Source organism: Anabrus simplex, chromosome 5 (genome assembly GCF_040414725.1).
Source record: "Anabrus simplex isolate iqAnaSimp1 chromosome 5, ASM4041472v1, whole genome shotgun sequence".
Taxonomy (NCBI): Eukaryota; Metazoa; Arthropoda; class Insecta; order Orthoptera; family Tettigoniidae; genus Anabrus; species Anabrus simplex.
Window position 1 is genome coordinate 258,796,426 of NC_090269.1, and position 20,758 is coordinate 258,817,183.

A 20,758-nucleotide genomic window follows, 5' to 3' on the forward strand; every position below is an offset into this window, starting at 1 on the left:
TATGTACTTTAGAAAAAAGAATTCACAAAAATAATTAGATATGGTTGGAGAGATAGAAAGACGAAGACAATGATTGATCTTATTCTGGTGGAGAAGGAGAAACGTAGACAACTGGAAGATGTGACAGCAATGCCAAGAGCATTGAAGGAGACCATAAAGTGGTGGTAGCCAAATTAAGACTTGGTAAAATAACGAAGTTAAAAGAAAAAAGGGAAGAAAAATAAAGGGATGGAAATCAAAAGAGAAAGAAATAAGGGTAAAGTTTCAAGAGGATCTGAAGAAAGAAATTCCCAAAGATGACATGAACAGTGTGGAAGAGGAGTGGACACGTTTCAGAAATGGATTTGTAAAGTGTGCAGTAAACACCTGTGGAAGACTATCAGGGAGGAAAAAGGAAAGGGAGATTCCTTGGTGGAACAGCAGGGTAAAGGAAGCAGTTAAAGAGAAACAGATGACTTGGAGGAAGTGGATAAGCAGCAAAAGTACAGAGAATCAGCAGAAATATATAGAAGCCAAAAAGGTATGTAAGAAAATAGTGCAAGAAGAGAACCGGAAGAGCTGGAAAAGTTTCACAGAAACTTTACAGGAGGATATAAAGGGAAGTAAAAAGAGATGACATATTAAAAAATGGGAAGAATACTTCTCAGAATTGCTAAATATTAAATACAGCAAACTGGCAGATGAGAGGGAGAAGGAGCAAGAAGAAACAATGGGGAAAGAAGAAGAATAAGAAAAGGAGATATCGATGTTAGAAATAGAGGAAGCCATACAAAAGATGAAGAGCGCTAAAGCAGCAGGAATGGATGAGGTAACTATGGAAATGATAAAAGCAGCAGGACCAATAGGGCTACAGTGACTGTATAGATTATTTAGAATAATCTGGAGGAAGAAAGAGATCCCAGAAGAGTGGGGAAAGGGTTTAAATATCCCAATATTTAAAAAAAGTTATAAAAAGGAATGTAATAACTACAGAGGTATCACCCTTATTGCCCATGTAGCTAAGATATTTGAGAGAGTATTGGAAGGAAGTCTAAGGAGGAAGCTAGAAGGAGAAATTAAAGAACAGTATGGTTTTAGGAAAGACAGGTCAACGTTTGACCTGATCTTTACATTAAGACATATGATGGAGAAAAGATGGGAGTTTGGAAAAGACATAGTGATGACATTTATTGACATTGAGAAAGCTTATGACAGTGTGCCCAGGCAGTTGGTATGGAACACATTAAGGAAAAAACAAATTAACAGAGTGGAAGTGCAAATGATAAAAGCTATGTACAAAAGTGGTGTTAGTAGTGTGAAGTCTAGTATAGGAAAAACAAAATGGTTTAAATTTCAAACTGGTCTCCAACATACTATTCATCATAGTCATGGACGAAATTCACATGAACATTAAACAGAGATTGGGAAGACAGGCAACAAAAGCCATGTTGTTTGCAGATGATATAGTGATATGGGGTGAGAATGAAACGGAAGTGCACAAACAACTAGATGTATGGAATCTAGAGTTAGAAAAATTTGGGATGAAAGTAAGCACAGAGAAAAGTAAAACAATAGTGATGACAAGGAGAAGGAAGGAAGAAAGGAAGGAAGGAAGGAAGGAAGGAAGAGGAAAGATAAAACTGAATGGTAGAATTCTGAAAGCGGTTAAAAGTTTCAAGTACTTGGGAATTGTGATCACAGAAGATGGAAAGATAACCAATAAAATTGGGAAAAGAATACAACAAGCAAAGAGCTTCTACCAGAGTGTAAGGGGTATCTTGTGGAACCAAGATGTCCTGAAGAAATGTTAGAAAGTATTATATTCAACCTATGATGAACGCATACTATCCTATGCAGCTGGATCATGGACTACAACAAAATGAGAGGAGAGTAGAATACAGGCAGCGGAGATGAAATTCCTAAGAGGTATCGAGGGCAAGACCATAAAGGATAGAATTAGAAATGAAGAGATAAGGAAAAGGACAGGAATCTTGAAACTTCAAAACAAGATAGAAACAACAAAGCCAAAGTGGTACGGGCATATGATAAGAATGAGAGAAGAGAGAGTGCCAAAAAAAGCTTTTTCAGGGAAGTTAACAGGAAAGAGACCATGAGGAAGTCCCTGAAAAAGGTTGACAAATTCAGTGTAGGAGGGCATAGAGAAGAGGGGAGGAAAACCAGAAGATGTACCTAAAAAAGGAGAAGAGTGGTGGAGAGTTAGGCAGCAATAGAGGTCCCTGATTTGCAACCCAATCTGGGAAGTTGGAAACTGGAAATGAAGATAATTATGAGGAGGATGAAGAATGAATGGAAGGATATGAATTTAAAACAATCAGTGAATCCGACCTGCAATGCCCCACATTCCCAGAAACTAACGTTAAACAATCGTATTACTGACCAAGGGACTGCTTCTAAAGCATGGTGTTGAATCTATGATGCTTGTAGTCTAAAGGGGTCCAAAATCCAAGTCATCAACCCCTCATAATGGTACTTATCGCTAGGAAAGTGAACTATGGTTTTTGACATGTTGCGGTACTAATCAAAAGTAGCATAGACTTGCAGTATTCCACACATTATGGAACTACTCGCAGGTAATGTAATATGCACATGTAACACAGATCTATGGTGTTTCTCACATTGCAGCGCCATTTACAGGCAACTCAAACCTGTGGTGCTATCCCGTGGTGTTCCTCACATAATGGGTACTAATCATAGGCAAGGCAGAACCATGGTGTTGCTCATATAGTGGTACTAATCACAGGTACTTTAAAAGCCAAATGCACACACTGTCACTACTAATCACAAACCTATTACGTACCTAACATAGTGGTACTACACGCAAGTAAAAGCAACCCATGGTGTTCCCCGCGTGGTGGTACTAATTACAAGTAGTCTCATGGTTCTAATTCGATCATAGCTTGGTCACCCCTTTTAGTCACTTCTTATGACAGGCAGGGAATACGATGGGTGTATTTTTCATCTGCGTCCCCCACCCACAGAAGGTTTTGTGTTTGGTCTGCGAGAGCTATTTTATTTTGCTCAAGTCCACTGGCAAGCCGGTTAGGATCCACCTATCCGCCACTTGGGACGCGCCACATGGGAGTATCACCTTTCCCCCAGCTACGCCAGCATAGTAGGTTCATGGTGTACAGGTCAGAGATATCCAGTCTAAATAAAGAAAATCCAGTCAACATTTGCAAGCAATGGGTAACGAATATTTATGATTGGAAGTTATTTTTAAAAAATGTAACAGAATTTTAACAAAAAAATATTTCAGCATTGCATTCATAACAAAGTACAGTTCAAGATCAACTTTTGGATCTGTTAAAGATACAATTAAGCCAGAAGAAACAGCGAGCTTTATAAATTTAAATATAGTTGTGGAGCAGAATACTGTAACGTGGAAGGCTTCTACATCCACCATTTTCTCGAGAGTCATGGGTAGGAGTAGCCAAACCTGGACTGGATAGGGAGTGACGTCACTGCATTGGAGCCTCCCCATTCGCCACACAACAAGTCAAATGAGAGAGAGCTGGTGCACATTGATCAGACCCTTCTGCTGTACTGCCATTAGCCATTGCAGTGCTGGAGGTCTCTGGCTATGTAGAAAGTATGAGAACTCTGAACAGAGAGCCTTCCATCTCCAGAGGCTTCCACGGGCTCCTAGTGTCTGAAGTTTCTCAAAGGGCCGTCTGGCTATATAAGACATGCGAGACTTGCCAGTGGTGGTTCGGTTCAGCTCTGTTGGAGTGGAGAGTTCAGTTGTGTTCTGTCCGTGAGCGAGCTTGTGTGTGAGTGAGTGTCGCTGTTGGAATGGACAGCCTGAGTGGAGAAAGCAATCTGTGGAGTGTTCTGTCCGTGGAACTCAGGGTTTTTTCCACCTGTCTGTTGTCGTAAAGGTGAGTTTCTTCGGCCAGCCACTGTGTAGTGAACAACAACTTCTGTAGTGGTGTGGAAGAGAACACTGGGTATCGGCATGGGATAGTGAACGAAATCAACAGGGAGTTTGGACAGTATGCGTCATACCAAGCTGTGAGACTGTTGTGCATGGGCTGTGAACTGAGGACTGCGATAGTGGCAGGGATAGTAACTTTGGGACTGAGTGAAAGTGTAAATGTTAGTAAACAAGTTAGTGTGACTGAAAAATGAAAGTAAGAGAGAGCATGAACTGTGTAATTGTGTGTTTTGTACTGTGAGTGTAAGTTGTGGTCTTGGTGTGTCAGTGTGCTGTGTAAGTAGCTATTAGTAATTAATTAATTAATTAATACATTTTAGAAGTTAAATGCCACCAGTTGTAATCTTCATATATCTACCCTGCCAATGCATCAGAAAATATTGGAAATACAGGAAGAAAATTCCACATATGAATTAAAGAATATAAGAAAGGTTGACTAGACAAAAAGGGCAGGTCATCACTTTCAAGTAATCTAATTAAACTGGCCAAAGCTGTAGTTTCCATCCATCAGACAGGCAGCAGGTTGAATTATCGCACTTTTGAAATAAAGGTGAATAATAATCTGAATACTTGAGAAGAATTTGAAATTATCATTAGCAGTAAGAAGGGAAAGTACTTTAATGAAGAGATTCCAGAGAGATCTACACTAGTGGATTTATTTCTTTATGGTTGAAATGTTAATGTTCTTTAAGTTTTTATGTTTTGATCTTTACTTTAAAGTGAAGGCATGAAGTTTCTTCTGTTCATACAAGAGAAATCTGTACTGATGACAACATATTTACAATATTTTCTCTGAAGATAGCCTAATCGCTGAGACTGGTCAGCAGAAAAACAGGTTTTCTTTTCTTATTAGTGGAAGAGAAGAAGGGGGAAGAAAACACAGGGAAAGGCCTTGAAAGGCATGAAGCTCGCTCATGGACAGAACACAACTGAACTCTCCACTCCAACAGAGCTGAACTGAACCACCACTGGCAAGTCTTGCATGTCTTATATAGCCAGACAGCCCTTCGAGAAACTTTGGACACTAGGAGCCCGTGGAAGCCTCTGGAGATGGAAGGCTCTCTGTTCAGAGTTCTCGTACTTTCTACATAGCCAGAGACTTCCAGCACTGCAATGGCTAATGGCAGTACAGCAGAAGGGTCTGATCAATGTGCGCCAGCTCTCTCTCATTTGACTTGTTGTGTGGCGAATGGGGAAGCTCCAATGCAGTGACATCACTCCCTATCCAGTCCAGGCATGAATCGCAAACCTAATGCCATAGAAAACAAGTGTAGACTATGGGAGATAGAATAAGAAAGATGAAAGTGATAGTTCTTCACAAGCAAATGGGCTTTTCTATTTGTTTTATGTCACCCTGACACACGCAGGTTCTATAGTGATGATGGGATAGGAAAGGGCTACTAGGATTGGGAAGGAAACAACCCTGGTCTTAATTAGGGTACAGACCCAGCATTTACCTGATGTGAAAAGGGAAAATTATCTTCAGGGTTGCAAACAGTGGAATTCTAACCCACCATATCCCAAATGTAACCTCCCAGCTACATGATGCAAACCGCAAGGACAATTTCCTTGGTACAAGTAAATGAAAGCAGTATTTGTTCCATCTATGCCTTCATGCTTTAAGCCCCTGGGAGTGCATGAGCAATGAGGAGTTGCTTACTTTTGAACGCAATGTGCCGCTGTGAGTGCCACTTTGTAATGAATAAGTGATGCCCCACACTCAAACACATTAATGCCACGATCTCTTCTCAGAAGAGCCAGCATCCAGGGAAATTCTGCAAATGCGGTGGTACCATCATCAATGTTGATACGAGACCATCCAGCATCCAGATTGAATGACGTATCCCTCAGTCCACAGCCATTTCTGTCTGGCTGCAGTGGAGGCAATCTTGGAGTTGATGGGTTTAGGTCTGGACTTGACCCACTGTCAGTGTCTGGTGGCTCCTTACAGCAGACTTGTATTCCAGAACAAACATCCACTGTTGGTCGACCACCAAATCTGAAAATAAGACAAAGTGATATTGAGCTGAAATTCAAAGATCTTTTTACAGCACTTTTTTCTGCACCACTTTCAGACATACCAGACATACTCTCCACACATCAATGTCATTAGTTTGGAGGAGAAGGTGGTGGTGGTGGTGGTGGTGGTGATTGTAATTGATGGTTTAAGGCAAAAACAATGTATTATCAGACTGTCATTAACTAATTAAACAATAAACAAAAGTAAGTATCAAATTCACAGGTACATGCAAATTGTGGCAGAAAAAGTATGAACGTAATGTAATTTTATACAAAAAAAAAACGCATAAGGAATGAACATAGTATTTCCCTTGAATAACTATATACAGCACTTAAATTTAGAATGTTTTATAAAGCTTACTCTCACCCATAACACTAATTCTCTTCTGAGTCAACCAACATCAGCTTCTTTGAATTTCACGAAGTCACAGAGATTGACATGAAACACAAACTACCTGATGAAATACACAGATTCATAACAAAACACATCATTGACACTATTCTTCCTATCATTACTGATATATACAACACCTACCTGTAAGGTAGCTTCTTTCCAACAATGTGGAAAAAATGACATTATAAAACCTTCATCAGCTATACTTATAACAGATTGTTGACCTGTTTGCATACTCCGACTCTCTCTAAGCCCTTTTAATGTGTAGTTCATGTGCAATTAACTGACTATTTAAATAAATACTCATTATTCGACTCTTTACAGTCGGGTTTCAATTAGGGACACAGTCAAGCCAATGCCCTATTGAAGGGTACAGATGACATGAGAAATGCTATGGACGAGAGACAGGTGATGTTACTCGCACTTCTTAATTTTAGCAGCACTTTTGACACAGTAAACATAGATATACTGTTTGCTAAATTGAAATCACTTCACCTTGGACAGACAGCTATAGGATTCTTTCTCTCATATCTTACGATCGAAGACAATGCATAATTCTTCAAAATACTGCACATTATCTGAGCAGGTAACAAAATATTCAAGAGTATCATATGACTCAGTACTTGGAACACTTCTCTTTGTAATCTACATTAAAACAGCAACGGGCACAGTTGGAACGGGAGTGGGCGCGTGGTGAGATTTTCTCTCACCCATGAAATGAATTAAGAGAATCATCTTTATAGTAGGTACATACATACATACATACATACATACATACATTAGTAGGTACATATTTAGATTAAATTGGTGATTTACAGCTTTCTGTATTTATTTTCATAAGAATTGTATTTGAATTTTACAGTATTTTAGTTACAAATACAGAATATTCTACCTTGCTTAATTATATCCTTACTCAACACAGTAAGTTACTCAATATTATAGAGAAGCAACAAAACCACAATAAACATGAAGTAAACAAATAAACAAAATGGTAGGATATTTATTCAAATGGAGTCCAATGTAACTGAAACGTTTTAGTTGTCACTATCTTCACGTAGTTCACGTCCTCGGCACCTGATACAGAGAACAGCTGGTGCGTGCTCATTGCACACCGGTAGAAGACAGTCGGCACAACATGTTTTGGTGTAACGATTCTTTTTGCTTGCACAGAAGCTGCACGTTTTTTTTTTAAATCACCATCCACTTGTGGTAATTCAGAGGGCACAGCCTCTGCGGAGTCCCCAACGATTCCTCTTACCTGTGATCGCAAAATTGTAGGCAGGCATACTACTGTTACTCTCCTAGTGAGGTGAGGCTTCCAGAGTTCTGTTGCTAAATTTTTCTGATAGAGCCTTCTTGGGCTAGCATTTTCACAGTTAAATGTGTGTATGATATAACTGTTTAGAGCACCAATATCAAGGAGTGTATAGAAGATTCGTAATGGCCACCTTTTGGTTTTTCTGGCAACCGTGTAGAGACATTTCAACCCGTCTACACAGTCTATGTCACCCATCATCATATTATAAAATGTAATGGTTTCAGGTTTATTTTGCTCCCCTGTTGCTTCATCAATGTATTCTCCTTCATGCATTGTGGAGAGTAACAATACATTTTTTCTTCTGTTTGATACATATGAACAAAGCAACATATCTTTTCCATGAGCAAACATGCTTGAAAATGGTGGTCTTCCCTTTGTACTCAGGAACTAAACAGGTATCTGTGGTTTGTTACTCCTTAGAGTTCCAACCATTGTTGAACTGTGATTGTTTAGAAGATCTAGTGCTGGAGGAACTGATATGAAGAAATTGTCTGTTGTTACATTCCTGCCAGATCTAGTAATGGGTTGAATGAGACATTTCTCAACAGCATGTGCACTGTTGTCCAGAAGGAAGGGCCCTTGTGGCTGTTGTGTCCCGGGATAAATATCCATTTTAATTGTGTAGTAGACATGCGCATCTGCTAAGGAATATATTTTGATGTCATATTTTGCTGGCTTATTTTGCATATAACACCAAAATGAACATCATCTTCTGAAAGACTCCAGCATTTCACAAACAGTTACATGTTCGTGAGGTGTCCAGTATGTCTCACATTTCTGAACAAATTCTTCAAATAATGTCCATATAGAAGCTAGCTTGTCTTCTTCCTTTCTTTGCTGCCTGGTGTTGATATCGTCAAAACGTAGCGCGCGTACAAGCATACAAAAGTGCTTTTGAGACATGACCAAACGAAGCAGTTCTGGACCTGTTCCATCAGTGGCCCACAGACGTTCCAGATTTAAACAAGAACTCTTCATCATACCCCATAAATACAGCAAACCTAACAGAGCTAACATTTCTTCATAACGAGTATCGTCAACATCTCTTTCCCGTGTGACTTTTTCATGGATCTCTGCCAATTTGATATTAGTATAATGCACAATCTGTTTTATAGTGTCTTCTCGGGAAAATAAATACCATGCTTCTTTTGTCAAATTTACATTTTGTGCTTGTCCTCTGGCACCTGGTAGATATCTCACGAGATTCCTATGCTTAGTTTTATGTGTCATTTTTCTACAGTGTACATCCCATTTGGTAACTCCATCTTTCCCTATGTATACAGGTCTATTTTGAACCACTTGATCATACTTTGCAACAACGAGTTCCATTTCAGTTCCTGAAAACTCACTTTTGCTATTTTGTTCAATTCGTTCAACATTATCTACTTCACTATCACTGCAACTGTCAATTATATCATCTGAATCTTCACATGCTTCTTCCTTCCCATTCATCTCATTTTCCACTTCATCTATCCATTGTAACACTTTTTGATCAGTCTCATCACCCATAGTTCAATATATTCACATGCAATCTATATACTTACAGTACTCAACAATGCCAGAAATAGTAACATAAGCCGCAAGGTGAGGGAAAATCTCACTGAACTGCAAGGATTACAACAATGCACCACAAACGAAAACAACAAAACTTCACCAACAAGCAACAGTTGAAGATTTACACGGTAAACAATGAACTTGGAATACCTAGAAGGAGAGTCTCATGCGCAAAACCATTGCTCGGTGGGATATGACGAAATCAAGGAGTGAGAGATTTCCTCACCACGTGCCTGTTGCAAGGTTAATGTTATATAAGAATGGCTAAGACACTGTAAATACCACTTGATGGTGGTGGTGGTGATTAATGTTTTAAGAGGAAGTACAACTAGGCAACCATCCTCTATATAACACTAATCAGAGGGAAATATAGAAGGGATCCGACACTTCGAAAAATGAAGATATCGGTCAAAGAAAGACAAGGGCCACGAAGGGCGTGAAAATGAAAGACTCCCTAGCCCTCGCAAACCTAATAGCGTCGGGGTCGGAAGAGAACAAGAGTTGACCAAGAGAGGTCGGATAGGATAGATGAAAGTGAGGAGCCTGGCACAAGTAAGTGGAAGCAATGCCAGGACTCAGCTGAGGGCCCCGTGGTCGCTAACCCACGCTCCAAAGTTCAGAGCCCTTGGGGCCCCTTTTAGTCGCCTCTTACGACAGGCAGGGGTTACCGTGGGTGTTATTCTACCGCCCCCACCCACAGGGGGGTAAATACCACTTGTATGTTAGCGATTTACAAATCTACTATCACTCCCACATAACTAACATCAAGTCAAGCAATAGGTTATATGAACTCTGACTTAAATAATATCTGTGCATATGCCCATGAAAACTACACATTTTAATTATTCAACCTCTGTGGCTCAGGTGCCAGCACACCAGGCTGTCATCACTGGGTTCCGTGGTTCCAGTCACCCCATGTGAGATTTCTGCTGGACAAAGTGGAGGGGGGACAGGTTTTTCTCCAGGTATTCCGGTTTTCCCTGTCATCTTTTATTACAGCAACACTCTCCAATATCATTTCATTTCATCTCTGTCATTATTCATTGCCCCAGAGGAGTGCGACAGGCTTCAGCAGCCTGCACAATTCCTATCCTTGCCACTAAATGGGGGCCTCATTCATTCCATTCCTGATCCGATCGAATCACTGGAAACAGACTGCAGATTTTCATTTTTCATTTTTATAAAAATCTGAAGCTAGTATTGCTGGGCAGATCATAGCCTGCTGCAATGTCCTAAAGGACACCATAGCGAGCTATGGGCAAATTAAACAAATTAGTGTGGTAAAAAGCAAAAACACTCCTCCACTAATTTTATCTGGTAAAATTATTCCATATAAAAACTTGGTAAGAAATCTTGGTATAATTATAAATGAGAGTCTTAAATGGAAAGAGTGCAATACCAATGTCTGTAGAAAAATGTACGCTTCCTTCCACCCAATAAAATATCATCAAAATATGCTGCCACTAAACATGGTAATTAAACTTATATATACCCTTATCCTCGCTCTGTTTTCCTGCTGTTATATAGTGCTAATGCCAGCCCCATCATATAGGGGTAGCATGCCTGCCTCTTACCCCGAGGCTTCGGGTTCGATTGCTGTCCAGGTCAGGGATTTTTACCTGAATCTCAGGGCTGGTTCTAGGACCAATCAGCCTACATGATTAGAATTGAGGAGCTCTCTGACGGTGAGATAGTGGCCCCGATCTAGAAAGCCAAGAATAACGGCCGAGAGGATTTGTCGTGCTGACCACATGACACCTCGTAATTTGCAGGCCTGCGGGCTGAGCAGCGGTTGCTTGGTAGGCCATGGGGTTTGGCTTATGTAATACTAATTGATGCCATGAGAGAACAACTAACGCGATTACAACGTGTTGATTTATGAACTCTTGTATTACATTTATCTTCATCTCGTGCTATGATATTCATGTTATCCATTATTATTGTCAACTTTCCCTCCTAAAATTTGAATCATACAGAAACCTCTGAATCTTAAATGAGAATATGCCCTTTCTTCACAACTGAATTTCCTACCCTCTTTCCACCAGCATAACACACACACATCGGTAGCACACTTGCTACAGAGCTACACAGCTTGCAAATAGAGCGAGAATATAGAACACACTCTCCCATAACATCAGAGCCATAAATAGGTTAAATTCAGTTAAATCATCTTGTCATGATCTTCACCTCGATGTGTGTCGCCGGGTTGAAAGAATCTTGAGGAGTGAATGCTTGTGTGAATGTAGTTTACTGTGTTATGTTATTTTGTGTCATGTTACTTCCAGATTGTAGCTGTAGTCTCTAAGAGAGGATTAAGAATATTTATTGGGCTTATGTTTTATTATTTTCTGTCATGTCACGTCTAGTTTTTAACCATAGTTTCTAAGATAAAATTAAGAATACTTTTCTCCAGTTGGCGTACTTGAAGGTAGAAACAGGTTCCAGGAAGGACATTCTAGGAATTATAAATGATCAAGTGGAGTAGTGAGGATTTACGGAAGGCAGAAGTATTTAGTCAGCATTAAGTAAAGTTAGTTGGATACAAGGGATAATGTCCAGGTAGGGGAGGTGACTAATACTGATGAAATACTGAAATTTTTCTTTGATAATAAATATATTTACAAAAAGATACAGAAGTTGAAAGCTAGAAAGATAAGATTTCTGAAGATTTACCAAAGGCGATGGGCTGGGATATAGTGGCAAATCTGAAATATTAATTTGATTACTGTTTGCATGAAGGAGCTCTAAAAATGACTGCTGAGTTGCAATTGTAGCCCCAGTATACAAATGAAATGGTGATAGTGGATAATTACAGGCCAGTCAGCTTGACGTATTACTTGTAAGATTTGGAAAAGCTTATTTCTGATTTTATTTGACAAATTTGAAAAATTATTAATTGGTTTAATAGAATGCAGTTCTGATTTAGGAAAGGCTATTCCAGTGCAGGTCAACTTGTAGGATTTCACTAAGATATGACAGATATTTTAGATTCAGGAGGTCCAATAGACTGTATCGCTATTGACACATCCACGGTGTCTGACGTGATAGATCATGGAAGATTATTGACAAAAATGAGGGCTATTGGAATAGACAAAAACATGACTGAAAACAGGACTCAGAGAATTGGAGTTGGTGAAGCAATATCTATCCTATATTGATTAAGAGGGGGGATCCCACAAGGAAGTGTTTTTGGACCTCTGTATTTTCTTATATATATAAATGATATGAGAAAGGAACTAAAATCACAGATGGCTTTTTGCAGATGTTGTTATTATTATTATTATTATTATTATTATTATTATTATTATTATTATTATTATTATTACAGGGATTCTGTGGAACACAGAGGTCAAAGAAGGTGCGGGCATGAATGGGTGGATGTACGAAAGTCAAAAGACTGATTTAAAAACCTTAAAATTGGCAGTTTTATGTCCTTTCTTAAACTTTCTTTTTTTCTTTAACTTATACTTTGCCAAGCAAATAACAATTAGGTACAAAATTTAGCTCGTAAGCTTGAATAATTCTTTTAGAGAGGTCTAGAATAATCAAATAACAATAACACTGTCCTGCGATGGTTTCATTGCCGCCATCCCGTATTGCTTTTTAGGATGACTTCTGCATCCTGAATCAGGATACGATGAAAATTTTTTCCCCATCACAACACATTTTCTCAAAAATCCTATATTATGTTTATTTCATCACATGCACTTCTTACGTTGTTAGGAAGAGTGTTGCTTTAATTTAGATTTTCATATTTGTTTATTAATTTATTTTATTATTTTATTAATTTGACATCCTCCAGCCATCTCATAGTCCTGTATTATCACGCTCAGAGTGTACAGCTGCAAACTATGTACAACATAGCCAGCAACACGCGATTTTGGCTGAGTGGCGTCATTCTCTCGTTGTGCTTCATCCGCGACAGTATGAGTTGTGTTTCGCTTGCTAGTGAAAAGAGATTTTTTTCTTCATAAGCATTCTATATGTGAGAGACGTACTGTGTTAATATTTTTATTGAACTTACATCTATCAACATGCCACAACGTGGCTGCAAGAACAATCCAGATACATTCTGCTATGTATGTGGAAGTTTCGTGCCGATGAGACAGCGGTGCAATACAACCGAGTTCGTGAGAAAGGCCTACTATGCCTAATTTGGCTTGAAACTTCGAGACCAAGACAAGCCACGGGCACCACATAAGGCTTGTAGAACCTGTATAGAACAGCTACGGCAATGGATTAACGGTAAGCGAACTGCCTTGCCATTCGGTATTCCAATGGTGTGGAGAGAACCCCCAGATAACAGTACTCACTGCTACTTCTGTTCTGTGAAAGTGAAGGGATTTAACAGTAGCAACAAAGGTAACATTGTGTATCCAAGCAATATTCGATCTTCAATTTTACCCGTTCCTCATGGCCCTGATACACCAGTACTACAGTGTCCAGAACATTTACAGGATTGTGGCTCTTCTAAATCTGACTCAGAAATGGCAGGCACTAACTCTGACTGTGTTGAAAATGAACTGAGACTGTTTGAGCAAAGTGCATTAAATGACTTCATTCGAGATCTTGGCCTTACAAAGGAATCTGCCAAGTTACTCAGTTCTAGACTTCGTGAAAGGAACATGTTGGTACCAGGGATGACGTACTATTGGTACAGACATTGCGAACAAGAATTTACACCCTTGTTTTCTGAAGAGGGAGCCTTGGTTTACTGCAACAACATCCCAGAGGTTGTCTTAAAACTAGGAGTACCACAGTATTACCCTATTGACTGGAAATTTTTCATCGACACCTCCTAGCGTAGTTTGAAGTGCGTCCTTCTCCAGAATGAAAACAAACTTGCATCCATTCCCATTGCTCATTCAGTTATTATGCGAGAAATATATGGAAATCTTGAAATGCTGTTGTGTAAACCGAAGTACCAGGAACATAAGTGGCAAGTGTGTAGTGACTTCAAAGTGACAGGTTTTCTATTAGGTTTACAAGGAGGTTACACAAAGCACCCCTGCTTTCTGTGTGAGTGAGACAGTCAAGCAAGGTTACATCACTGGACTCAAAAAGAATGGTCACGTAGACAACGGATTGTAGGGTCAAAAAACATAAAGCAAGAAACTGTTGTTCACAAGAGCAAAATACTGTTACCTCCGCTTCTTATCAAACTAGGGCTTATGAAGCAATTCATTAAGGCCCTAAACAATGAAGGTGAATGCTTTCAGTAACTGTGTCATCGATTCCCAGGCATCAGTAATTCCAAAACCAAGGAGGGTATTTTCACAGGTCCAAATATCAAAAAACTTCTTTCTGATGCTAATTTGGAAGATGTTATGTGCTCTGCAGAGCGATCAGCATGGACAACATTCTGGAATGTGGTAAAAACTTTCTTGGAAACACAAAGGATTCAGACTACAAACAAATGATGGATAGATTGCTTGTTTCTTTCCAAGATTTAGGCTGCAAAATGAGCTTGAAAGTGCACATGTTACATTCACATCTGGACTATTTCCCTGAGAACCTAGGAATGCTGAGCAAAGAGCAAGGAGAAAGATTCCATCAGGATCTACAGGAAATGGAATGCAGATATCAAGGGAAATGGACCAAAACATGCTGGCAGATTACTGCTGGTTACTAAAGAGAGAAGGTCCAACTACTCCTCACATACAAAAAGCAAGGCGAAGACGTTTCTTATACTAAGGTAGGACATTATCAAATTGAAACCGTTGACTTACCATTCTCAGTAGGTTATGAGGCTTAATGCGTGGTAAATTTTGGTCCATTTGGCTGTGGTTTTCTACAGATATGTTAACACAATACACTATATATATTTTTATATTATGTTCATAAGTATACCAGTGTAAGATAGGAGTGTTCAGATGGCTGAAAATAGTAAGAAAGAAGTGTTCTTTACATGTGATAATAGTAATCTTGCATGTGTGCGTGCTGCATACTTATCAAATTTTCATTTTGAATTTGCACAAAAACCCAATGTGATAGCGGGAAACTGACTTCAGTTCTGGAATCAGCCTCCCTGAAATATAAAAGATCACTATGTAAACTTCATGCAATGATCAGAAAGTTTGAATTCGCAGCTCAGTGTAATTTAACAATATGAGCTTGAAGCTCCCTAATTACAAATGATACCTGAGCACTACTGCTCCATTCAATCAACAATCAAGGAGACAGATTTCCCAATTTCTTACAACAGTGGAAGAGCTTCTTTGCTCTACAAATTTACATTTTAGTAGACTATTCTCGAAATTTACAAGTTCCAGGCCTATCCAGGCATGCACTACCTTTTAACAAAATTGAACAGTATTCACTGTCTTAACTGCTCAACAGTCTGATTTGTCTTACAATGAAATAAATAAGTTGACTTTAACAGGGGCAATGAGTACCCATTATATGTGGCCTTATTTAAAAACAGAAGATTAAAGTTACTGGCCAAACATCCAAAACGTTAGGAGGTGAACTCTTGCACTCCTTGAAATTTACATGAAATACTTAAACCAAATCAATAGGTTAGGAGGCGAATGCCCGCACTCCTTGTAATTTATATGAAATACTTAAAACCCTACTTGGGCTTATAGCCCGATGTTACAGAGGCTAACCTATACTACGTATGTGACTAGATGGAGAGAAAATATTTAAGTTACAGAAATTACAAGATAGATTTTAAAGGTTACAAAACCATGGTCACCTCAGTATCAAGCTGAGAGGGAATACAAGAGGGTACCTCACTCTTTATTCCCTAAGTTCGATTAAGTTCTTTTGACTTGTTTGAAATTTACATTTGAGAAGATAAGATTGCATTACTAAAGATTTGAAACCTTCCCCTCCAGCTAGCTTTCAAAGACTATCACATTGTTAATCAGAATCTGCCATTACCTTGAGCTGGTGGACCTTCCGAAGATGGACGAGGCAGCCTTCGCCTCTGTTACGAACACACTCTACACTGGAGCGATCACAAGGACAAGACAACATGGCCCACCAGCCCCCGGCTTTTATAGCAGAGAGGAAGGTTCCAGAAAACTCTGGGTCAAGGCCCTGACACACCCCAAATTTTCATTGGAAAATCAAATAAATATCAAAAGTTTATCATTCGTGAATAAATAAAAGTACAAAATTTCTCATTGGCCAACATCTTAAGTTGGTGGGAATAAATAAAAGTGTTGATAACTTTTGAAAACAAAAAATATATATATAAAGAATTCAGTTTAGGAAACCTTGACATACAAAATTACTTTAAAAATTATCAGTTCATCTTCACCCCAGAGGGCACAACATACAATGATAGTAGCGACATCTGTCGAGAAATGTCCAAACTATTTCCAAAATGAGTTTCACATTTCCTGATCTAGATGGCCTTCTACAAGGCACCAGTTTTAAATGCACGGGGCAGGTGTACCTCCGGTACAGTTATTATTATTATTATTATTATTATTATTATTATTATTATTATTATTATTATTATTATTATTATTATTATTATTATTATTATTATTATTATTATTATTATTATTATTATTATTATTATTATTATTAACTTTATTGGCTACATTGGACGACTTGAGTCTTCCATGTACACTTTTTCTTTGAAGATTGTACTGTTTGATTCTTCTTATCTGTCCAGTACTTCTTCATTCATTCAGATCTCCGTTTTCTTAATTTGTTTGAAATCTCTACCAGCCTTCTGTGCATCATTTCAGTTGAAAATTTGTGATTCTTAAGAAGGGTTCTTGTTTTCTGTATCTATAATTTCAAGTCCAACTGTTTTGAGATCCTCTTGAATTTCTTTGATCCAATGCCCTCCTGTCTTCTTTCTCAGATTTCTCATCACTGCTTGTCATAAAATCCTGTTTTCTGGTAATCGTAAGGTGTGAAGGAAATAAGAGATTCTTTTCTTCTTCATTGTGCTGGTAACTTGACAGACAGTTTCACTGAAGAGGATTCTCCAGACTTCTTCAACCTGGTACTTTTTATTTATGCTAGTTCTGATAAGTCTTCTTTCAGTTTTGAGGAGCTGATCAGTTCTTCATTCATTTTTCATTTGGAACAAGGTTTTGCAAGCGTAAGTGACTTCAGACAAAGTTACAGTTTTGTAGTGTTGGATCATAGTGTCTATTGACAAGTATTTTTGTTATAAGCTGACCAGGTTGGAAAGTATGCTTTTTCATTTTTCTGGTTCTATTTATCCATGTTGCTTTCTCACTTAAGTTGTGCATAATAATTTCTCCAAGGTATTTAAATTGTAGGACTATGTTAATTATTTGATCATTTATGATGACTTTGTTTATGTCAAGGGGTTTCATTGGCATGAACTATGTTTTCTCAAAGGATATTTGTAATTCTATTTTTAATGCAATTTTCTGGAGACTGGTGATCTGAGCATGGACGTCTTCCATGTCAAGGGCTAAGAGAGCTAAATCATCTGAAAACCCTAGGCAGTTTGTTCTCATTGAGGGTTTTGCTCCAATTATGATTTTAGGTGGGTTTTTTCTGCTAAACTGTCATGATGTAATCTTGAGCAACACTGAATAGCAGTGGAAATAATCAGTCACCTTGTCCGAGGCCTGTATTTATTGTAAAAGCATTTGACATTTCTCCCCTGAACTTTACCTTTGAAATTGGTTAAAGTTAGTTGATTAATTTTTGTTAATTTAGGATAAAGGCCATATGATCTGGCATATCAATGTAAATACCCAGGTATAAATATAAGAAAAGATCTTCACTGGGGTAATCACATAAAGAGGGTTGCAAATAAGGGCTATATATGTCTTAATATGGTTATAAAGGTATTTAAGGGTTGTAATAACGATGGAAAGGAGAAGGTGTATAAGTCGCTGGTAAGACCTCAATTAGAGTATGGTTCTAGTATATGGGAGCCTCATCATGATTACTTGATACAAGAACTGGAATGGATTCAAATGAAAGCAGCACAATTTGTTCTGGGTAATTTCCAACAAATAAGTAGTGTTACAGAAATGTTGCAAAGTTTGGGCTGGGAAAACTTGGAAGTAAGGAGGTGAACTGCTCGACTAAGTGGAATGTTTGAGCTGTCAATTGAGAGGTGGCTTGGAATGACATCGGTAGCTTGAGTGGAGTGTTTAACAGCAGGAAAGATCACAAAATGAAGATAAAGTTGGAATTAAAGAGTACAAACTGGGGTAGGGGAGAGAGGGGCACCGACACAGATAGGTCTTATGGTGACGATGCTATGAGAAAGGCCTAGGAATGGGAATGAAGAGGCCGTGGCCTTAATTAAGGTACAGCCCCAGCATTTGTCTGGTGTGAAAATGGGAAACCACGGAAAATCATCTTCAGAGTGGCCGACAGTCGGGTTCGAACCCACTATCTCCCCGATACAAGCTCACAGCTGCGCGGCCCTAACCGCTCGGCCAACTCGTCCGGTCTCAATAGAATTGGAAAAAGTCGAAAATGAAAAAATGTACCGTACTTTGTTTAGGCACATTCGTTTTTTAACATAGTGCCAACGATATGACGTCAGTGTTGTTATCGACAGGTCCAGGTTATGTCTAAAGCACTCAAGTCAGAGAGATCCATACACTCCGTGAGGTGGTAGGCCGCGCGGTGAGATCGGTTCCATATGAACATACTCGGAAAATTCCCTCCTTAGGAGTTAAGAGTTCGTAGATCTTCCATGTCTTATCCTCAACCTGCATAAAACTAAGGCCTTCCTCTTTGACGGCCGAAAAGAGCCACATAGCAGTTGCCCTTTTTAACAGCCTCAATTATGTGAGCGTTCAGATAGCTAGCCATTTCAATTTCCAAGCCGCCAGGATGGTTTAGCGTAGCTGAGAACTAATATTTTATAGATACATCCAGGGGCCTAAATTGTAGCGAGTCTACCTCCATAGTATACTTGTCTCTTCCTCGCTGTCTTTACGCACAAGTGTCGAGAATCGTGCATTAGCGCAAACCTTCTCTTTGGGTCGGACCACTTCCGACGAGATTTCACCAAGGAAAGTCGCATAGGAAAGATGCAAGTGAGGAGCCGGACACGATTGGCAGAATCTGCCTGGGGACATAAGGTCTCCAACTCACGCTCCCAAGTTGAGGTAGTGGTAGCGATTATTATTTTAAGAGGAAGTACAAGGAGGTCCCGTGGTCGCCAATCCACTCTCCCAAGTTAAGAGGCCCCTTTTAGTCGCCTCTTACGACAGGCAGGGGATACCGTGGGTGTTATTCCACCGCCCCCACCCGGGGGGATCCCAAGTTGAGGATCACTGGGATTACCCTTTCAGTCGCCTATTACGACAGGCCGGGGATACAGAGGATATAGTCTAACGTCCCATCCACTGGGATTTATAGAAAGGCGAGTATGATAATACCCTGAGCAGGTAGAGCTCCATGGTAGCAAAATATATCTGGTAAAAGGAAATGTTTATTGCGACATCCTACAAAGGAACATCCCGAGGATGTGGTAATTGCACCCGTACTCACGTAAACATTACCACATGATTATATAAATGAAGACCACAGAGAAAGATAGAAGCAACGTTATCTGGATATGTGGTTTTGTTGCTTTCTATGCCATTATTATAATTCCTTTGATCGCAACAAGTACTTCTCATTTTCTTCTAATATGTTTATAGAAGATAGACACTCGATCTTAGAGACATTGTTCCTTACCAAACTGGCAACCAAATAACTGTGCAGCTATGGTTAGCATTTCATTCACTTACGAAAACAGTTCATACAAACACACTGTTCTTTGTGCCAACACAGATACACTTTCACTGTAGACTAGCTTGACGGTGCTCACTATTTCATCCTATATTATACACTAACCTTTTCATTTCTACGTAACTACCGTATCTACCCTAATCTGCTTTATACTGTGCATACATGCCTTTACCCACCCCTAGACCGTTCTTACAACCTACACGTTTCTCGAAAACTAAATGAGCCAGGCTGTGTGGCTCAGATGGTTGAGGCGCTGGCCTTCTGCCCCCAACTTGGTAGGTTCGGTTCTGGCTCAGTCCGGTGGTATTTGAAGGTGCTCAAATACGTCGGCCTCGTGTCGATAGATTTATTGGCACGTAAAAGAACTCCTGTGAGACTAAATTCCGGCACTTCGCCTTTCTCAAAAACCGTAAAAGTAATTAATGAGACGTAAAGCAGATAACATTATTGTTAAAAACTAAATGAACACGTTCTGGGTGTCTCAAGATCTGTCCTATCAATGTGTCTCATTTTCTGGTCTAATTTTGCAAATTTTCTTCTTCCGCCGTTTCCCCCACACTCCATATCTCATTTGTTGACTTGGTCCTGTTTTACGGGCAGAAGCCCTTCCTGACAGCAACCCTATGAGAAGGGATGCATTCCCAACTGCGTGTTGTATTGTGGTTGGTAGTGTGGTATATTATGTACGTATTAACAATTTCGACCCTGAAAGTTCTCAGTTAGGTAGAAACTTCTTATTAAACGAGCCTTCTTAACGCAAAACCAGAAATATCCCCGAATTTTTAGAAAATATATATACTAACAATTAGGTCACAACTTCATGAACAAATTTCCC

General features: G+C 39.2%; 1 protein-coding gene across 1 annotated transcript in view; it reads right to left on the reverse strand.

Moving 5' to 3' along the window:
• LOC136874821 (phenoloxidase-activating factor 2) overlaps positions 1 to 20,758 on the reverse strand; it is a 172,261-nt gene that overhangs the window by 31,071 nt on the left and 120,432 nt on the right. The window contains exon 2 of the mRNA XM_067148498.2: positions 5,595 to 5,933. Coding sequence (XP_067004599.2) covers positions 5,595 to 5,933 — 339 coding nt within the window. The remainder of the gene's footprint in view (positions 1 to 5,594; positions 5,934 to 20,758) is intronic.